This window comes from Oncorhynchus keta, unplaced genomic scaffold (assembly GCF_023373465.1).
Source record: "Oncorhynchus keta strain PuntledgeMale-10-30-2019 unplaced genomic scaffold, Oket_V2 Un_contig_2759_pilon_pilon, whole genome shotgun sequence".
NCBI lineage: Eukaryota > Metazoa > Chordata > Actinopteri > Salmoniformes > Salmonidae > Oncorhynchus > Oncorhynchus keta.
Window position 1 is genome coordinate 224,761 of NW_026285609.1, and position 16,593 is coordinate 241,353.

General features: G+C 42.1%; 1 protein-coding gene and 1 pseudogene across 1 annotated transcript; both read right to left on the reverse strand.

Moving 5' to 3' along the window:
• The window catches only part of LOC127922898 (fish-egg lectin-like), a 115,286-nt pseudogene that overhangs the window by 30,171 nt on the left and 68,522 nt on the right, over positions 1-16,593 (reverse strand).
• On the reverse strand, positions 10,351-12,549 carry LOC127922901 (fish-egg lectin-like). The gene is made up of 5 exons (XM_052506854.1): positions 12,292-12,549; positions 11,945-12,178; positions 11,550-11,767; positions 11,299-11,417; positions 10,351-10,794 (listed from the first exon to the last, which is right to left on the reverse strand). Exons 1-5 carry the CDS (start codon positions 12,344-12,346, stop codon positions 10,653-10,655), a joined length of 768 nt encoding a protein of 255 aa, XP_052362814.1. The 5' UTR covers positions 12,347-12,549; the 3' UTR covers positions 10,351-10,652.

The following is a 16,593-nucleotide window of genomic DNA, read 5'->3' on the forward strand; positions in this document are numbered from 1 at the left end:
AGCAGTTTTAACTGCATGAAGGACTATTACTGAGTCGTCCATAAACTACATTCTCGAACACTCTTTGAAAAAAAGGTGAGATTTAGAACCGAAAAGGGTTCTTCGGCTGTCCCAAAAGGAAAACCCTTTGAAGAACCCTTTTCGTTTCCAGGTAGAACTCTTTTGGGAGGTCCAACATGGTACCCAAAAAGGTTCTATCTGGAACCAAAAAGGGTTCTACCTTGAATCAAAGGGGGTTATTCTATGGGGACAGCCAAACAACCCTTTTGGAACCCTTTTTTCTGAGTGTAGTGGCTACGACAGAATATACAGGATATATTGGAGTGGTGAGAGGAAGTCCCAGAGGTGAGCCTGTTGATGATGCCAGCTCCCCTGACAGGCACCCATCTACCCTCAACCTCTGGCTTCTGATGGTAAAAAAGTCAAGTATCCAGCCCACTAGATGAGTCCACACCTACAAGTGAAAGTCACCCAGTAAAATAGTCCTTAAAATAGTCTAAATAGTCTAAATACAATATCAAAATGAAAAGTATAAATCATTTTGCATTCCGTATATTATGTAAAGCAGACTGCACAAAACGACATCTACACACACAATACCCCATAACGACAAAGCAAGATTTTGTTACATTTGTTGAATATAAAAAACAGAAATACCTTATTTACACATCAGTCCCTTTGATACGAGACTCATTTTGAGCTCAGGTGCTTCCTGTTTTCATTGATCATCCACCTGTTGTGAATTCAATTGATTGGACATGATCTAGAAAGTTAAACTGTCTATATCAGGTCCCACAGTTGACAGTGCATGTCAGAGAAAAAACCAAGCCATGATATCAAAGGAATTGTCTGTAGAGATCTGAGACAGGATTGTGGCGAGGCACAGATCTAGGGAAGGATACCAACACATTTCTGCAGCATTGAAGGTCCCAAAGAACACAGTGAGATTACATTGATTGGACATTGATTGGACTAAATCGTTTTTTATATATTTTGGTATATTAGCTGTCGCTGTATTAGACTAAGCATAAGGGATTTGATGTTAAAATGTTGAAGATTAAATGGTGCTGGAATAGTGGAGGCAGCTCCTGTTTATTTTTTCATACTTGCGGTAACGTGGTTCTAAATCAATAGTTGTTTAGTGGTCATGAAATGTCAGACAAATGAACTTCCTTGACCATGCTGTTTGTCGTGTCAATGTTTGTTGGATGCAATATGCTTTTTGGACAGCGGTTGCTATCTGGTTTCAAGATGAACAAAGGTGTGGTTGAATTTATTTTGTCACGGTATATTCTTATTGCCTCAGCCTTAGGCATATATATCAGGGTCGCAAGGCATATGAACTAACAGGTTATACAACTCAAACAACTATTTTTAAAATATATTTATTTTACCTTTTTTAACCAGGCAAGTCAGTTAAGAACAAATTCTTTTTTCAATGACAGCCTAGGAACAGTGGATTAACTGCCTTGTTCTGGGGCAGAACGACAGATTTGTACCTTTGTCAGCTCGGGGATTTGAACTTACAACCTTTCGGTGACTAGCCCAACGCTCTAGGCTACCCTGCCGCCCCTATCACAACTATGACAACAGGTTGTAATATGGCTTTTTTCTGGCTTCCCCAGTGATATTACCTTCGCACCTCTACTGTATGTTTTGCTCAGTCTGGCAGTAACCCAGATCTACCAGAGACTGAGGATCTCTCTTTCGGCTGCTGCTGACAGACACTGCATGTAAATTGTTGTACTACACCCTAAGACCTTAGCAAGTATGTACACATAGCATTTGTCTTCATTTGTCAGATTAACTCTTTCTGTAGAAGAACTGTTTACTCCTTTTTTCTTCTTCTCTGGAACCAGTCAGGCAACAATATATACTGTACTTGTGGTAGGTAGCCAGCGGCTAAGGAATTAGACCTGTGGCCCGAAAAGTGTCCTGTTCGAATCCCGGCTGGTCGCTGGAATAAACAGGCGGAATTGATTTCACAACTGGAGGGCTGCTGGGTTCACATCCTCAAAATATTCCCTTGATGTTGGGACCTTGAGCAAAGTCCCCGATAACCCCACAACATGTTTTCTATCCAGGGGTGCTGCACTACAGATTGAACTTGTGCTCCTCTCAACTGTATGTGTGATGTCTGCTGTTTGGGGGGGTGAGTACGGAGCAGAAGACATATTTTGGTTGTTCGCTCTAACTAATGGACAAAGTTGTATTGTAAAGAAGTCAGCCAGAGTTGACGTGGGCCATAGTTCAAACAAATGTATGCTTCCCTGGCGACCATTGCAAAACTACCTTTACTCCACACACAGAGACGTGTACATAGCTCTAATTCCATCCTCTCGTCATGCCTTGACCTTAGAGATCCCTATTATTCTCTATGTTTGGTTAGGTCAGGGTGTGACTCGGGTGGAAAGTCTATGTTTTCTATTTCTTTGTTTTGGTCGAGTGTGGTTCCAAATCAGAGGCAGCTGTCTATCGTTGTCTCTGATTGGGGATCACATATAAGTTGTCATTTTCCGTTTGGTTTTTGTGGGATCTTGTTTTCTGTTTCGCGTCTGTACCTGACAGAACTAGACGCTTTTGTTTTCAAAAGTTATTTTGTTTGAGTGTTGTTTTGAAAATAAAAATCATGAACACTTTGAGGAGTATACCACATCAGTCACTGTTTTCATCAATAAGTGCATCGATGATGTCGTCCCCACAGTGACCAGTACATATCCCAACCAGAAGCTTTGGATTACAGGCAACATCCGCACTGAGCTAAAGGGTAGAGCTGCCGCTTTCAAGGAGCAGGATTCCAACCCGGAAGCTTATAAGAAATCCTGCAATGCCCTCCAGCGCACAATCAAACAGGCAAAGCGTCAATACAGGACTAACATTGAATCGTACTACACCAGCTCCGACGCTCATCGAATGTTGCAGGGCTTGCAAACTATTACAGACTACAAAGGGAAGCACTGTAACACTGAAACATGCATGAGAGCATCAGCTGTTCCGGATGACTGTGTGATCACTCACTCCATAGCCGATGTGAGTAAGACCTTTAAATATGTCAACATTCACAAGGCACCGGGCCAGATGGATTGCAAGGACGTGTACTCCGAGCATGCGCTGATCAACTGGCAAGTGTCTTCACTGACATTTTCAACCCGTTCCTGACTGAGTCTGTAATATCAACATGTTTCAAGCAGACTCCCATAGTCCCTGTGCCCAAGAACACTAAGGTAACCTGTCTAAATGACTACCAACCCGTAGCACTCACGTCTGGCTCACATCAACACCATTATCCCAGAAACCCTAGAACCACTCAGATTTTCATACTGATGATGCAATCTCTATTGTACTGCCCTTTGCCACCTGCACAAAAGGAATACCTATGTGAGAATGCTATTCATTTACGACAGCTCAGCCTTCAACACCATAGTGCCCTCAAAGCTCATCACTTAGCTAAGGAACCTGGTAATTAACACCTCCCTCTGTAACTGGATCCTGGACTTCCTGATGGGCCGCCCCCAGGTGTTAAAGGTAGGTAACAAAACATCCGTCACGCTGATCCTCAACACGGGCACCCCTCAAGGGTGCATGCTCAGTCCCCTCCTGTACTCCCTGTTCACTCATGACTGCAGTGCCAGGCACAACTCCAACAACATCATTAAATTTGCAGATATAATATAATAATAATAATAAAACAGTAAGACAGCCTATAGGGAGGAGGTGCCAGGACAACAGCCTCTCCCTCAACATGATCAAGACAAAGAAGATGATTGTGGACAACAGGAAAGGGAGGACTGAGCACGCCCCTATTCTCGTCGACAGGGCTGTAGTGGAGCAGGTTGAGAGCTTCAAGTTCCTTGGTGTCCACATCACCAACAAACTATCATGGTCCAAACACACTAAGACATTTGTGAACTAGAACTATTTCTCCATGCAAGACAAGAACGTGGGCTCTATCAAATCTGCCCCAAGTAGCCACAGACCAGATAAACAGATAAAACAATCTCACAAGAGTAGGCAGGGTAAACCCGTTTTCACAATTTATATTAGTTCCATTTATAGTACAAAAAAAGAAGTATAAAAAACATAAATAATCAATATGCAGAAACAGTTTGTGATCCGTTGATAAGTTAATGTACTCTGATTACTTGTTTTATTTGTTAACTAACACATTATCAACTGTATTTGCGCCAAAAACCATGTTGTTAAGTGGCATTTGTTCAGCTCTAACACAACTGACACATCTGGTGAATCATTTGTTTATTACTGGTAAGAAGAGAATTTGCTAAAGACAGTCATCTACATTTTAGAGTGTCGGATGGAGATTCAGGGAGGCTGCCGAAACAGGGAAGGAAACCAACTCTGTTGCTTTTCATTTAACCTCAATGAATCATTGAACCCTACAGGGGATATCAACATTGGCAAGAATTTGCTGTTATTTCAGTGGTAGCACACTGGGAAATATGTTAATGAGACATGTATTTTCAGCCAACAGAGTTTTCTAAAGTTGTCAGTCTCAGCAAATTATACTCTCTTGTGTGATCAACTCAGCTATTTGTGTTGCAAAGGCAAACTTCAATATTTAAGTTCATAATTGTTTTACATTGAGCAGAAATCATTGGGTTGATGGAGTATTCCATGTCAGCTGAACAATTACTCAATTTTAATTACAGCCATATCGAAGCTCACTGGACTTTTCCCAAGTGAAATGTTTTAAAGTGTACATTTAGGTAAGGTGTTTATGTCATGTCTGTGACTGAACATTGATTGATGACTAGTTATGGGATGCCTATTATTCTGTGTAGTTATGGGATGCTGATTACTCATCTAACATTGAACTATGAACATTGGAACATTGACTGAGTGCCTAGTTATTGGACACTGATGGTAGATCGAGCTATGATCATGATGTAATATGAGAGATGATGAGCTGTGACAAGGATTGCATTCTCAAATGCCTTGTTCATACAGAATGATGGATGTTTCTGCCCACTACTAATTATTCTCAATGTGGGCACTGCATGGTGAAGCCAGACGTGGAGACGACCCAAAGACGACCCAGGTCGTAGGTCACGTGCTTCATGCACATCAGGGATTTACATTAATGTCTGAAAGGCACCTGCCCATCGGGCAAGTCAGGAGTATTTTTTGGTTACCTGAAGATTGGATCACTTGCCTGAAAATGTAAATGAGCTGTTTACACTCAGAATTGTCTTTTAACTACACATAGGGGTGAAAAAAACCCTCATGTAATTCTGCCCAAAAACCATTACAATTGCTCTCAACCAGTGGCACATATGCTTTTTATGTGAGCACTGATGTCGCCCTGTGATAAGGCAGGGGTACAAAATATTTTGCATGTTCATTCCCAGCGGCCCCTCTGTTGGCATCGCTGTGACGCTCCACCAACATAAATGATGTAGCAGATAGAGCCAGGGTGAGACATGAGCCATTCACAAAAACTCTAGCCTATTACACAACTTTTTATGATTACCGCATGTTAGAGACATGACAAATGAAAGGCGAGATGTGGTTCAACGAGAACATTGACATTTTGCCAAGGCAGAGATGAGTGGCCGGCACCGAAACACGCAGCAACAGCAGTGGACGTATAAATTCTTCCCTGGTGACAGTAGCCAAATTTGACATTAAACTTTTTGGTGTTTTGTGTAAAAGATGTATCTATCCACTCACCACTATTTGGAAGCTGGAAATATCTTGCAAGTGGATAAACATGTGCGGGTGGCCTATGGAGGAGCCTTTTGAAATGATAGTTTGACAATCAGATGAAAAAATTATTGATTTGTTATGTTTATGCCACATTAAAATGTAACATATTTAAACATATAAGTTAAACAAAAAATATTTTTGACTAGGCCCACAGAGATCCTTAGGGACTGTATATGTAATTCTATGATTAAGCCCATAAAAAATGTTGGTTCACGCGCTTGATCCCGTACCTGGATATAGTATATGGTAGAAATAGTATATAGCCTTTTCTACAGGCAGGAGATAAAATGTATGACACAACAGCCTGTTTTACAAACGGTGGGCCTAACACATTATTTATACATTTCCTTTGATGGCCTACATGGTACTCTACACCCCAGTGAGCACGGGCCGACGCCAATGTCCTCTGGACGTCTTTTTTTGGTCCTGTTGGACCTGATGTTCTTTTTTTGGTGTTTCACAATGGTAGGCCTACCATATAGATGGCCATTCATAAAACGCTGTTTCAGGCGACACTGTAGGCTACACCCCAGTAAACACGGATAAATGCAGACACCTTTTGGACATCTTTTTTTGGTCCTGTCTGGACCGGCCTTGATTTCTATGTCCACGGAAGTTGTTTTTTTGTCCGGTCCAAACCTAAATCTGAAACAGTCATAGATGTCTATGTTTGGTTCAGATAAAAAAGACGTCAAAACATGTTATACCGTAGCTTTGATTGGACTGATCATGTCAACATCATACTTTCAAAATCTTAGCTAGAAAGCTAGACAAGCTGTCATCATCATACTTTCAAAATCTTAGCTAGCATGATATGTAGCTAGACAAGCAGTCATCATTATGAATCACATTGTCAATCTACTGGGAAATCATTTTCAATCCTTATCATATGAAGATACATTATGAATAAAACATCTCTGTGCTCATCGGCCATTGGACATAAACATTACACAACAAGTCCGAAATCACAAATTCAACAATGTGCTGCAAGTGCCGCAAAGCAACCACTATTTGCTTCCCCTGCCTGCTATTCGGTGGAGAGGATGTGTGGTCCAAGTCTGGGTTTCTGGATTGAAAACATCTGTCTGAAAGGGTCTCATTATCAAGCTTAAAAGGATAAACATTCACATGCAACATTATGGGCCAGAAAAGGTTGAAATCATTGGTCATTCATTAATCCAGCATGACTTCATCCAGAGAATGCCAGACTTTGATGACCAAGTTTGATGATGACAAAGTTTGCCCACAAGAGGGACTGCCACGCCACCTTCCTTATGTAAACTGACGGTGGTGCACCTATAACTGTTGGAGGAAAATATAGTTGAAATGACTAATTATGTATACATTCCAATCAGAACTGACTAGTCCAAATGCTATAATGTACTGTACATATATGAATTTTCTCTCTTGCTCCCATTCCCAATTGTATATAATATAGTCAGGAGTTTAGTAACAATGACGGTCTGTTCCTTGTACAAATGAATGTACTATCTCCAGATGGCAGGGACGGACTATCTCCAGACTGTCTAGAATGCTGATTTACACTGACTGACCTTGACTTCAGGCGTGGAGCGAAGGCTCGAGAACTATAGGGCCTCACTAATGATGTCATGAAAGAGATAGAACATTTTAAAAACGCTGACGTCATTTTCAGTTTATAACCTGTGGAAAAATGTGTATGTGGCAGTACTCTCTTGTAATAAACGCTGCTACCTGAGTTTAAGACTGGGTCTCTGTCCATTCCTATAATAATAATAATATGGGTTTTACGATCCCATAGAATGTATTGACAGAGTATTTAATTCTGATTGGGAAATAATACAGAGGAATTTAGAATTCCACTAACAATAACCAATAGCCAGTTTTAGAGAACTGTCATTATTGAATATTGTAAGAGCTTTTATTGTCTGTTTCTTTGCCCCTGTTATTTATCCTACTATTCTGACTTGGTGTATAGGGGGAATACAGTAAGAACGGCCTATTCTGTTTCTGTACATTTCAAAAGGGCTGAAACAAAAAGGCATATCAACTAATTCCATTTAAACTCGCTGATTAATGTCATAATCAAAATGATGGCTTCCCTCTTATCCACAAAATGTTCCCTTATGCCGTATTTTGTACATCTCAATTGTTATATTGCTTATATAGGTCTATCGCATTAGTATCTTGTTCATTATTTTAGGTAATGTTGGAATTATGCATTTAATTGTTTTGCTTACTTTGTGTATTATAATTAGCTCAGGTGTTTTTCTCCATGTAATTCCAGTTGATTTTGCGAGGGTTGTTTTGTTTGCTCAATGAGCTATCTGTGAGTCGGTATATTTCACATAAAAGTGAATCCTCGGGATTGTATTTTCCTTCCTTTTTAGACCACAAATGCCTAATAAAATATTTCAAATTTCAGTCTCTCTCTCTCTCTCTCTCTGTCTCTGTCTCTCTCTCTCTCTCTCTCTCTCTCTCTCTCTCTCTCTCTCTCTCTCTCTCTCTCTCTCTCTCTCTCTCTCGATTTAATGAAGAGTAAAGTTTAGGCCTCAACACATTGCTGAATTTATCTGAAATAACGTCTGAATTTCTGGCGGTGTCCATTTTGAAAGTACTAAAGGAATAGGCCTACCTCGTCACAGCTCGTTTGCTAATGATCAGAACAAACATTATGAATTTACTGAACATAAATGTAATAATGTTCGTGTATGGTTCAAAAGTCTAAACTCATGTCAGCATATGTTATTATTGAAGGAGAATGTGATTCTTATCGAGTTACACAAATCCACAAGGAATCCGTAGAAACCATATTTATTTAAGCAAGTCTGCCATATCAGCTGTTTTTATAAAATGCAGTAAATTATGCCGAATTAACTGTATTGCTGCCAGACGATGCTCAGCCTGGTCTCATAAACGTAAGTCTGGGACACTCAACTTAGTATGATATGTTAGGTTTGGTTTGACACATGATTACTTAAGTCTGGGTGGATGGGTGGGCGTATAACGCGTTTGAATCTCATCATGGCTAGCTTTAGCAATTTAGCTAATTAGCAACTTCAACTACTTACTATTTATTAGGTACTTCACAACTACTTAACATGTTAGCTAACCCTTCCCCCTAACCTTAACCCTTTAACCTAACTCCTAAACGTAATCCCTAACCTAGCCTAGCTAACATTAGCCAGCTAGCTAACGTTAGCCACCTCAACAGAATATGTAACATATTGTAAGTTTTGCAAGTTCGTAACATATAATACAATTTATAATTTGTAACATATCATATGAAAATGGTAATGGACATCCACAAATGAATACATCCCATACGAAATGTAACATATCATAATAAATAGTGGTCTCAGATTTACGTACAGAATAATACTAATTACTCTGAGACCAGGTTGCCAGGCTCCGCTGATAGTCAGGTGTATTGGTGGTAAGGATTCACTCCATGGTGCAGAAAGGAAAGCTCTGTTGTCTGGATAGCTTTATGTGGGCCCTAACAGTTTGTGGGCACTGTCTGTCACCCTTATACTGCAATTAATGGATTGTTTAATGCAGTGGTGTAATGTACTTTAATGTACTACCTGTACTTAAGTAATTTTTTTTTTGTATCTGTATTTACTTTTTTATTTTTGCCAACTTGTACTTTTACTTCACTACATTCCTAAAAAAAAACAATGTACTTTTACTCCATACATTTTCCCTTGCACCCAAAAGTAAATGGTTTTCACACCCTTATCAGAGAACATCCCTTGTCATTGTCACGACTTCCACCGAAGGTGGCTCCTCTTCCTGTTCGGGAGGTGCTCGGTGGTCGTCGATGCCGGCCTACAAGCTTCCACCAATCCATTTTCCATTACTTTTTCGTTTGGGTCTGTCTGTTTCTGACAACAGTTTTCTAATTTATGTGGGTTTATTAACCTCGTTGCCTGCTGTTATTTTGTGCGGGAATATGTCTGTGTTTGTTCGGGGCCTGTGCTAGATTGCGCCACAGGCTATTCTAACGGTCGTCTGTGCCGTTGTGATTTATTTAGGAGTAGATTGTTTTTTTCCCTCCTGTTGTCACTTCGAATTCCTGTTTTGTTGGGCGCCATCGTTGGGTTTGTTTCCTGACCAGTTTTGTTAAGTTTTGGACTTCCAAATAAATATTTTAATATTTGGACCTCAGTGCTCTCCTGCTCCTGACTCTTGCACCTACCTCGTCCTAGTGAGGCACCTTACAGTCATCCCTACTGCCTCTGATCTGGTGAAATCACTAAAGAGTGTTAGGGTATTCCCCTAGCCATCCGTCAATTTTTTTTATTGTGCCATCTGGTTTACTTAAAATAAGGAATTTTTACTTTTGATACTTATGTACATTTTTAGCAATTAAGTATATTTCAAACCAAATACTTTTCGACTTTTAATCAAGTAGTATTTTACTTGGTGACTTTCACTTGAGTAATTTTCTAATAAGGTATCTTGACTTTTACTCAAGTATGACAATGAAGTACTTTTTTCTACCAGTGTAGTGGCTTTGCTGGAATGTATCTAAAACAATTTGTTGAGTTTGCCCCACCAAGATGTACATGCTAAAATTGTCACTGGCAGAGCAACTAAAATCCCCCTGTTCAATATGAAAACAAAGAAACACGGAAATTACAATAGCTTCAAACTGAATGCTTTATTTTTACGGGACATGATTATATAATGAGATAATAAGCATTTAAAAGGATTCCATCCATCTCAATGAATAACCTCTGAAGCAAGATCATTAAGATCAGTGATTACTATTGACAGATATAAAGTACTGAAAAGTATAGTTAGTAGTAGGTTTTAGAATGAAGGATTCTTATGAACTAATGTTGGTTATTCTCAAGCAGAAGGCTGTTCCAGAAAGAGAGATCAATGAGTTAGCAAGTGAACTTTAGACAGATCCCGAACGGCATTCAGACGCAGAGGAGAGGCTAAGGTGTGCACACCATGGTGACTCCAGACTTGGAGATGACCCAAAGACGGCCCAGGTCATAGGTCACGTGGCCCATGCGCATGCACATTGGGATATTGCTCCATCCGGTGCCCTCTGGTTTACTGGCTGTGATGCCGTCTCTGTGTTGAAGAAAGGGGTGGGGTTCATGTTTTAAAGCTTATCCAACCACATCAGAAGCTAAAATGTAAGCTTTTACTCAATCGTTTGTAAACAATGTTATTGTAAACTAACAATGTATAGCTTTAAAAAACATGTTATATAACATGGTTTTTTAAAACAAATAATTGATCTGTCTTTGCATCCGTAGCTCCATGTATGAATTAGAGGTTGGTTACATTTCTCTAACTACATTCCTCAGCTGTTTACCAAAACAAGTGGTGGGGTGTCTGGGAAGTTGTTTTTATCCCAAACTGTAGCTTCACAGGACATCCCACTTTTACATACTTTATCTTACAATGTCTACACATGTCTTTATAAGTCCTATAAGTTTAGATCTGATTATATTTGACTGATTTTATTTATGTATTTTACTAGTTGTGTAAAGAGCTTCACAAAGCATGTACAGTAAGGATAATAATTAAAGGTATACCATTATTATACACATAGTTCAGTAGTAACCTTACCTGGTATAAACACTACCCTCAGAGTTGACCCCAAAGACACGACCATCAGTTGCCACCTCAATCATGGAAAGCTTGCCGTCAATGTGACTCCACCCGTTGTTTTGACAGTCTTGATTCAGCTGGAAACAAACAGATCAATCAGTGTTTTAGGACAATTACAACAGATATAATATGAAACAGTTTAAGAATAACTGAGGTTCTCCATCCTCTACTACTCTGCTCCAGCTCTCACACTCTTTCCCAGATCTTACACTCATTAAGAAGATATCATCATTCTTGTTGACTGCCCAGCACCCAAAGGGTCCACAACTGTAGTACTTCACAGCTCCTGGCAATCCTGTCCATGGAAGAGGTGAGCCTGGACCCTTGTAGCCAACTGTGGCACTATGTGTCAGACAGAATGGAGTATCGTCCATGTTGGCCCCCACAATAAACTGTTCACCTCCAGCATCCAACTGTTTCAGAAGGCCTGAAGACCACAAAGACAGACAGACAGACGGACAAGCAAACAAGGAGCACATATCTGTGAGTACTGCCAAATGACCTACAAGTTACAATTTAAAATGTTTTGAACACCCTGATGGTATCAGGAAAGCTAAGAAGCAGGTGTCCTCTGGATAAATATTGGGTAATTCTCTCCACTAACCTGCAGCTTGCACCCAGTTACCGGCCACATACTTGTAGATTGCATAGTCCTTGTTGACACCCCAGATCCCTGCTGGTCCTACAGTGATATGCTTCAGGGAACCAGGCAGGCGGATCCATTCATCACCTACCAGGTAGTAGGGGATTTGACTTGTGTCCGTAGCAACCACTTGTCCCAGTCCTGCATCGATCTGCATCAGATTCTTGATGTTTTCTACCTCCTGACAGTCCCAGGCTATGGAGACAAAGACATGAGTCGAGCACACAGACAACAAGGAGGATGACATTATGGAGCAAACTTCATCAACTCCATATTGATCAAGCATGTTTCAGATGATGGTAACTTACCATGACTGATGGTCAGGAGACAGAGGACCAATAGGACGGCTGCAGTGACTCTCATGATGTCTCTGTAGATCTACAGTATACGTTTGGTTGTACACCAGACTTCAATTGTCCCCTTGCAAGACTTTGAGCTTTTATAGCCCTGCACATACCTTTCACCAATGATGGCTTCCTGTTCCACCTGTTTAACAAAGACTTGAGGGTGTCCGGTGTCCGTCAGAGAGAAGGTGTCACGCCCTGGTCGAAGTATGTATGTTTGTCTTCATTTATTTGGTCAGGCCAGGGTGTGACATGGGTTTATTTTGTGGTGTGTTTCTGTATTGGGGTTTTAGTAGGTATTGGGATTGTGGCTGAGTAGGGTTGTCTAGGAAAGTCTATGGTTGCCTTGAGGCGGTTCTTAATCAGAGGCAGGTGATTTTCGTTGTCTCTGATTGGGAACCATATTGAGGCAGCCATATTCTTTGAGTGTTTTGTGGGTGGATGTTCCTGTCGTTGTTATCACAAGATAGGCTGCATAGGTTTTCACGGTCCGGTTTATTGTTTTGTATTGTTAGTGTTTATTCTTCATTAAACATGTATCGAATTAACCACGCTGCATTTTGGTCCGATCCTTGTTCCACCTCTTCGTCAGAGGAGGAGATAGAAGAGAACCGTTACAGAAGGGTTGTGTTATTGTCACCTGATGACAAAGATCATTCCTTTAATCTTCTCATGTTTTCTGTGTTTACATTGTAGTATGCATTTGCCATGTTTACATTTTGAAATACAGCGCCTATAGAAAGTCCACACCCACCTTGGATTTCTTCACATAGTATTTACAAAGTTTTACAAAGTTTATATGCGCCGAATACAACAAGTCCTTAACCAACAATGCAGTTGAAGCAAATAAGTATTAAGTAAAAAAATAAAATAATAAATAAAAATAGAGCAGCGGGGGGGGAAGCACAGGTTAGTCGAGGTAATTGAGGTGGCAGTCCAGCGGATGAATCTGGGTTTGGCGGATGCCAGGTGAACTCTACCTGCCCGAATGCATATAGCCAACTATAGAGTTTGCTGGAGGAGAAATAATGGTCTTGGATGGTTTTTGTGGTTTAGGCTAGGCCACACTAGGTCATATAGTTTGTGTAAAGATGTTGTGGATCATGGCAAGACCGCAATTTGCAAGTGTTGCCATAGATTTTCAAGCAGACTTAACTCAAAACTGTAACTTGGCCACTCAGGAACATTCTCTGTCTTCTTGGTAACTGTCATGCCCTGACCTTAGTTATTTATGTTTTCTTTATTATTTGGTTAGGTCAGATTGTGACAAGGGTAGTTTGTTTAGTTTTTGTATTGTCTAGGGTTTTTTGTATGTCATGGGGTATTCTAGTCTAGGTGTTTATATGTCTATGGTTGCCTAGATTTGTTCTCAATCAGAGGCAGCTGTTTATCGTTGTCTCTGATCGGGGACCATATTGAGGTAGCCATATTCCTTGGGTATTTTGTAGGTTGTTATTCTAGGCTTAGTTGCCCGTTCTGCACTAGCCATATTCCTTGGGTATTTTGTAGGTTGTTATTCTAGGCTTAGTTGCCTGTTCTGCACTAGCCATATTCCCTGGGTATTTTGTAGGTTGTTATTCTAGGTTCAGTTGCCTGTTCTGCACTAGCCATATTATCTCACGGTTCGTTGTTTAGTTCTGTTCAGTGTTCTCTCTTTAATTAAAGAGTTATGTTCGCTTACCATGCTGCGCCTTGGTCTTTTGATTTTGATGACCAATCGGTGTAGATTTGTCTTAGTCCTGTTGAAAGGTGAATTCCTCTCCCGGTGGCTGGTGTGAAGCAGACTGATCAGGTTGTCCTCTAGGATTTTTCCTGTACTTAGCTTCATCCTGTTAATTTTCATCCTGAGAAACTTCCCAGTCTTTGCCAATGTCAAGCATACCCATACCATGATGCAGCCACCACCATGCTTTAAAATAAGGAGGCAGTTACTCAGTGATGTGTTTGTTGGATTTTCCCCAAACATAAGGCTTTGCATTTAGGCTAAAACGTGTATTCCCCTGCTGTGTTCAGTTTGTTGCCTTGTTGCATACATATCCATGCTTTGTAATATTTTGTTCTGTACATTTTATAATTATTTTTACTCTGTAATTCAGGTCATTATTGTGGAGTCACTACAATGTTGTTGATCCATCCTCAGTTTTCTCCCACCACAGCCATTGAACTCTAGCTGTTTTAAAATGACTAACCAGTTTCCTTCCTGTCCTGCAGCTCAGTTCAGAAGGACCAATGTATCTTTGTTGTGTCTGGGTGGTTTAAAACATCATCCACAGCATAATTATTAATGTGACCATACTTCATTCTCTTCATTCAACGACTCAATCATGGACACTCTTACTGACAGTTGTGGCTGCTTCACGTGATGTATTGTGGTCTCTACCTTCTTGCCACTTGTGCTGTTGTCTGCCCAATAATGTTTACCATGCTTTGCGCTGCTACCATGCTGTGCTGCTGCCATGTTGTGTTGCTAACATGTTGTCATGTTGGGTTGCTGCCATGCTGTTGTCTTAGGTCTCTATATAGTGTTGTGGTGTCTCTCTTGTCATGATGTGTTTTGTCCTATATTTGAATTACATTTTAGTTAAATGTTAAATTAAATAGATATTCAATATCTGATTTGACATTGTTACCCAATTACCAATCACTACCCTCCTTTATGAGGCTTTTGTAAAGCTCTCTGGTCTGTATAGTTGAATCTGTGCTTGAAATTCAATACTTGACTGAGGGACCTTACAGATGCTGTATGTATACAGTGGCGGTTCTAGCTTGTATGGCAGCAGGGGGGCAGCAGCAGTTAGGTAGTTTGGGCAGCAGCAGTTAGGTAGGGGGCAGCAGCAGTTAGGTAGCGGGGCAGCAGCAGTTAGGTAGGGGGGCAGGGGGGAGTAGCAGTTAGGTAGTTTGGGCAGCAGCAGTTAGGTAGGGGGCAGCAGCAGTTAGGTAGGGGGGGGCAGCAGCAGTTAGGTAGCAGTTAGGGGGCAGCAGCAGTTAGGTAGGGGGGCAGCAGCAGTTAGGTAGGGGGCAGCAGCAGTTAGGTAGCGGGGCAGCAGCGGGGCAGCAGCAGTTAGGTAGGGGGCAGCAGGGGTAGGGGGCAGCAGCAGTTAGGTAGGGGGGCAGTAGCAGTTAGGTAGGGGGGCAGCAGCAGTTAGGTAGGGGGGCAGCAGCAGTTAGGTAGGGGGGCAGCAGCAGTTAGGTAGCGGGGCAGCAGCAGTTAGGTAGGGGGAAGCAGCAGTTAGGTAGGGGGCAGCAGCAGTTAGGTAGTGGGGCAGCAGCAGTTAGGTAGCGGGGCAGCAGCAGTTAGGTAGTGGGGCAGTAGTAGTTAGGTAGGGGAGCAGTAGCAGTTAGGTAGTGGGGCAGTAGTAGTTAGGTAGGGGGGCAGTAGTAGTTAGGTAGCAGGGCAGTAGCAGTTAGGTAGCGGGGCAGCAGCAGTTAGGTAGGGGGGCAGCAGCAGTTAGGTAGGGGGGCAGCAGCAGTTAGGTAGGGGGCAGCAGCAGTTAGGTAGGGGGGCAGCAGCAGTTAGGTAGTGGGGCAGCAGCAGTTAGGTAGGGCAGTTAGGTAGTGGGGCAGTAGCAGTTAGGTAGGGGGCAGTTAGCAGTTAGGTGGGGCAGCAGTTAGGTAGGAGGGCAGCAGCAGTTAGGTAGGGGGGCAGTAGCAGTTAGGTAGGAGGGCAGCAGCAGTTAGGTAGGGGCAGCAGCAGTTAGGTAGCGGGGCAGCAGCAGTTAGGTAGGGGGCAGCAGCAGTTAGGTAGGGGGCAGCAGCAGTTAGGTAGTGGGGCAGCAGCAGTTAGGTAGGGGGGCAGCAGCAGTTAGGTAGGGGCAGCAGCAGTTAGGTAGGGGGCAGCAGCAGTTAGGTAGCGGGGCAGCAGCAGTTAGGTAGGGGGCAGCAGCAGTTAGGTAGGGGGGCAGTAGCAGTTAGGTAGTGGGGCAGCAGCAGTTAGGTAGGGGGGCAGCAGCAGTTAGGTAGGGGGCAGCAGCAGTTAGGTAGCAGCAGCAGGGGCAGCAGCAGTTAGGTAGGGGGCAGTAGCAGGGCAGCAGCAGTTAGGTAGCGGGGCAGCAGCAGTTAGGTAGGGGGCAGCAGCAGTTAGGTAGTGGGGCAGCAGCAGTTAGGTAGTGGGGCAGCAGCAGTTAGGTAGTGGGGCAGCAGCAGTTTGGTTGGGAGGCAGTATCAGTTTTGTGCTTGAAATTCAATACTTGACTGAGGGACCTTACAGATGTTGTCTGTATACAGTGGCGGTTCTAGCTTGTATGGCTCCCTTGGCGAACCTCCCCT

Coding starts and splice junctions, on each gene's coding strand:
- LOC127922901 (XM_052506854.1), bottom strand. CDS start 12,346: ATGAGAGTCACTGCAGCCGTCCTATTGGTCCTCTGTCTCCTGACCATC. Junction 11,418..11,549: donor ATGATATCTTCTTAATGAGT/GTAAGATCTGGG, acceptor GTTTGTTTCCAG/CTGAATCAAGACTGTCAAAA. Junction 10,795..11,298: donor GAGGGTAGTGTTTATACCAG/GTAAGGTTACTA, acceptor TCTTCAACACAG/AGACGGCATCACAGCCAGTA.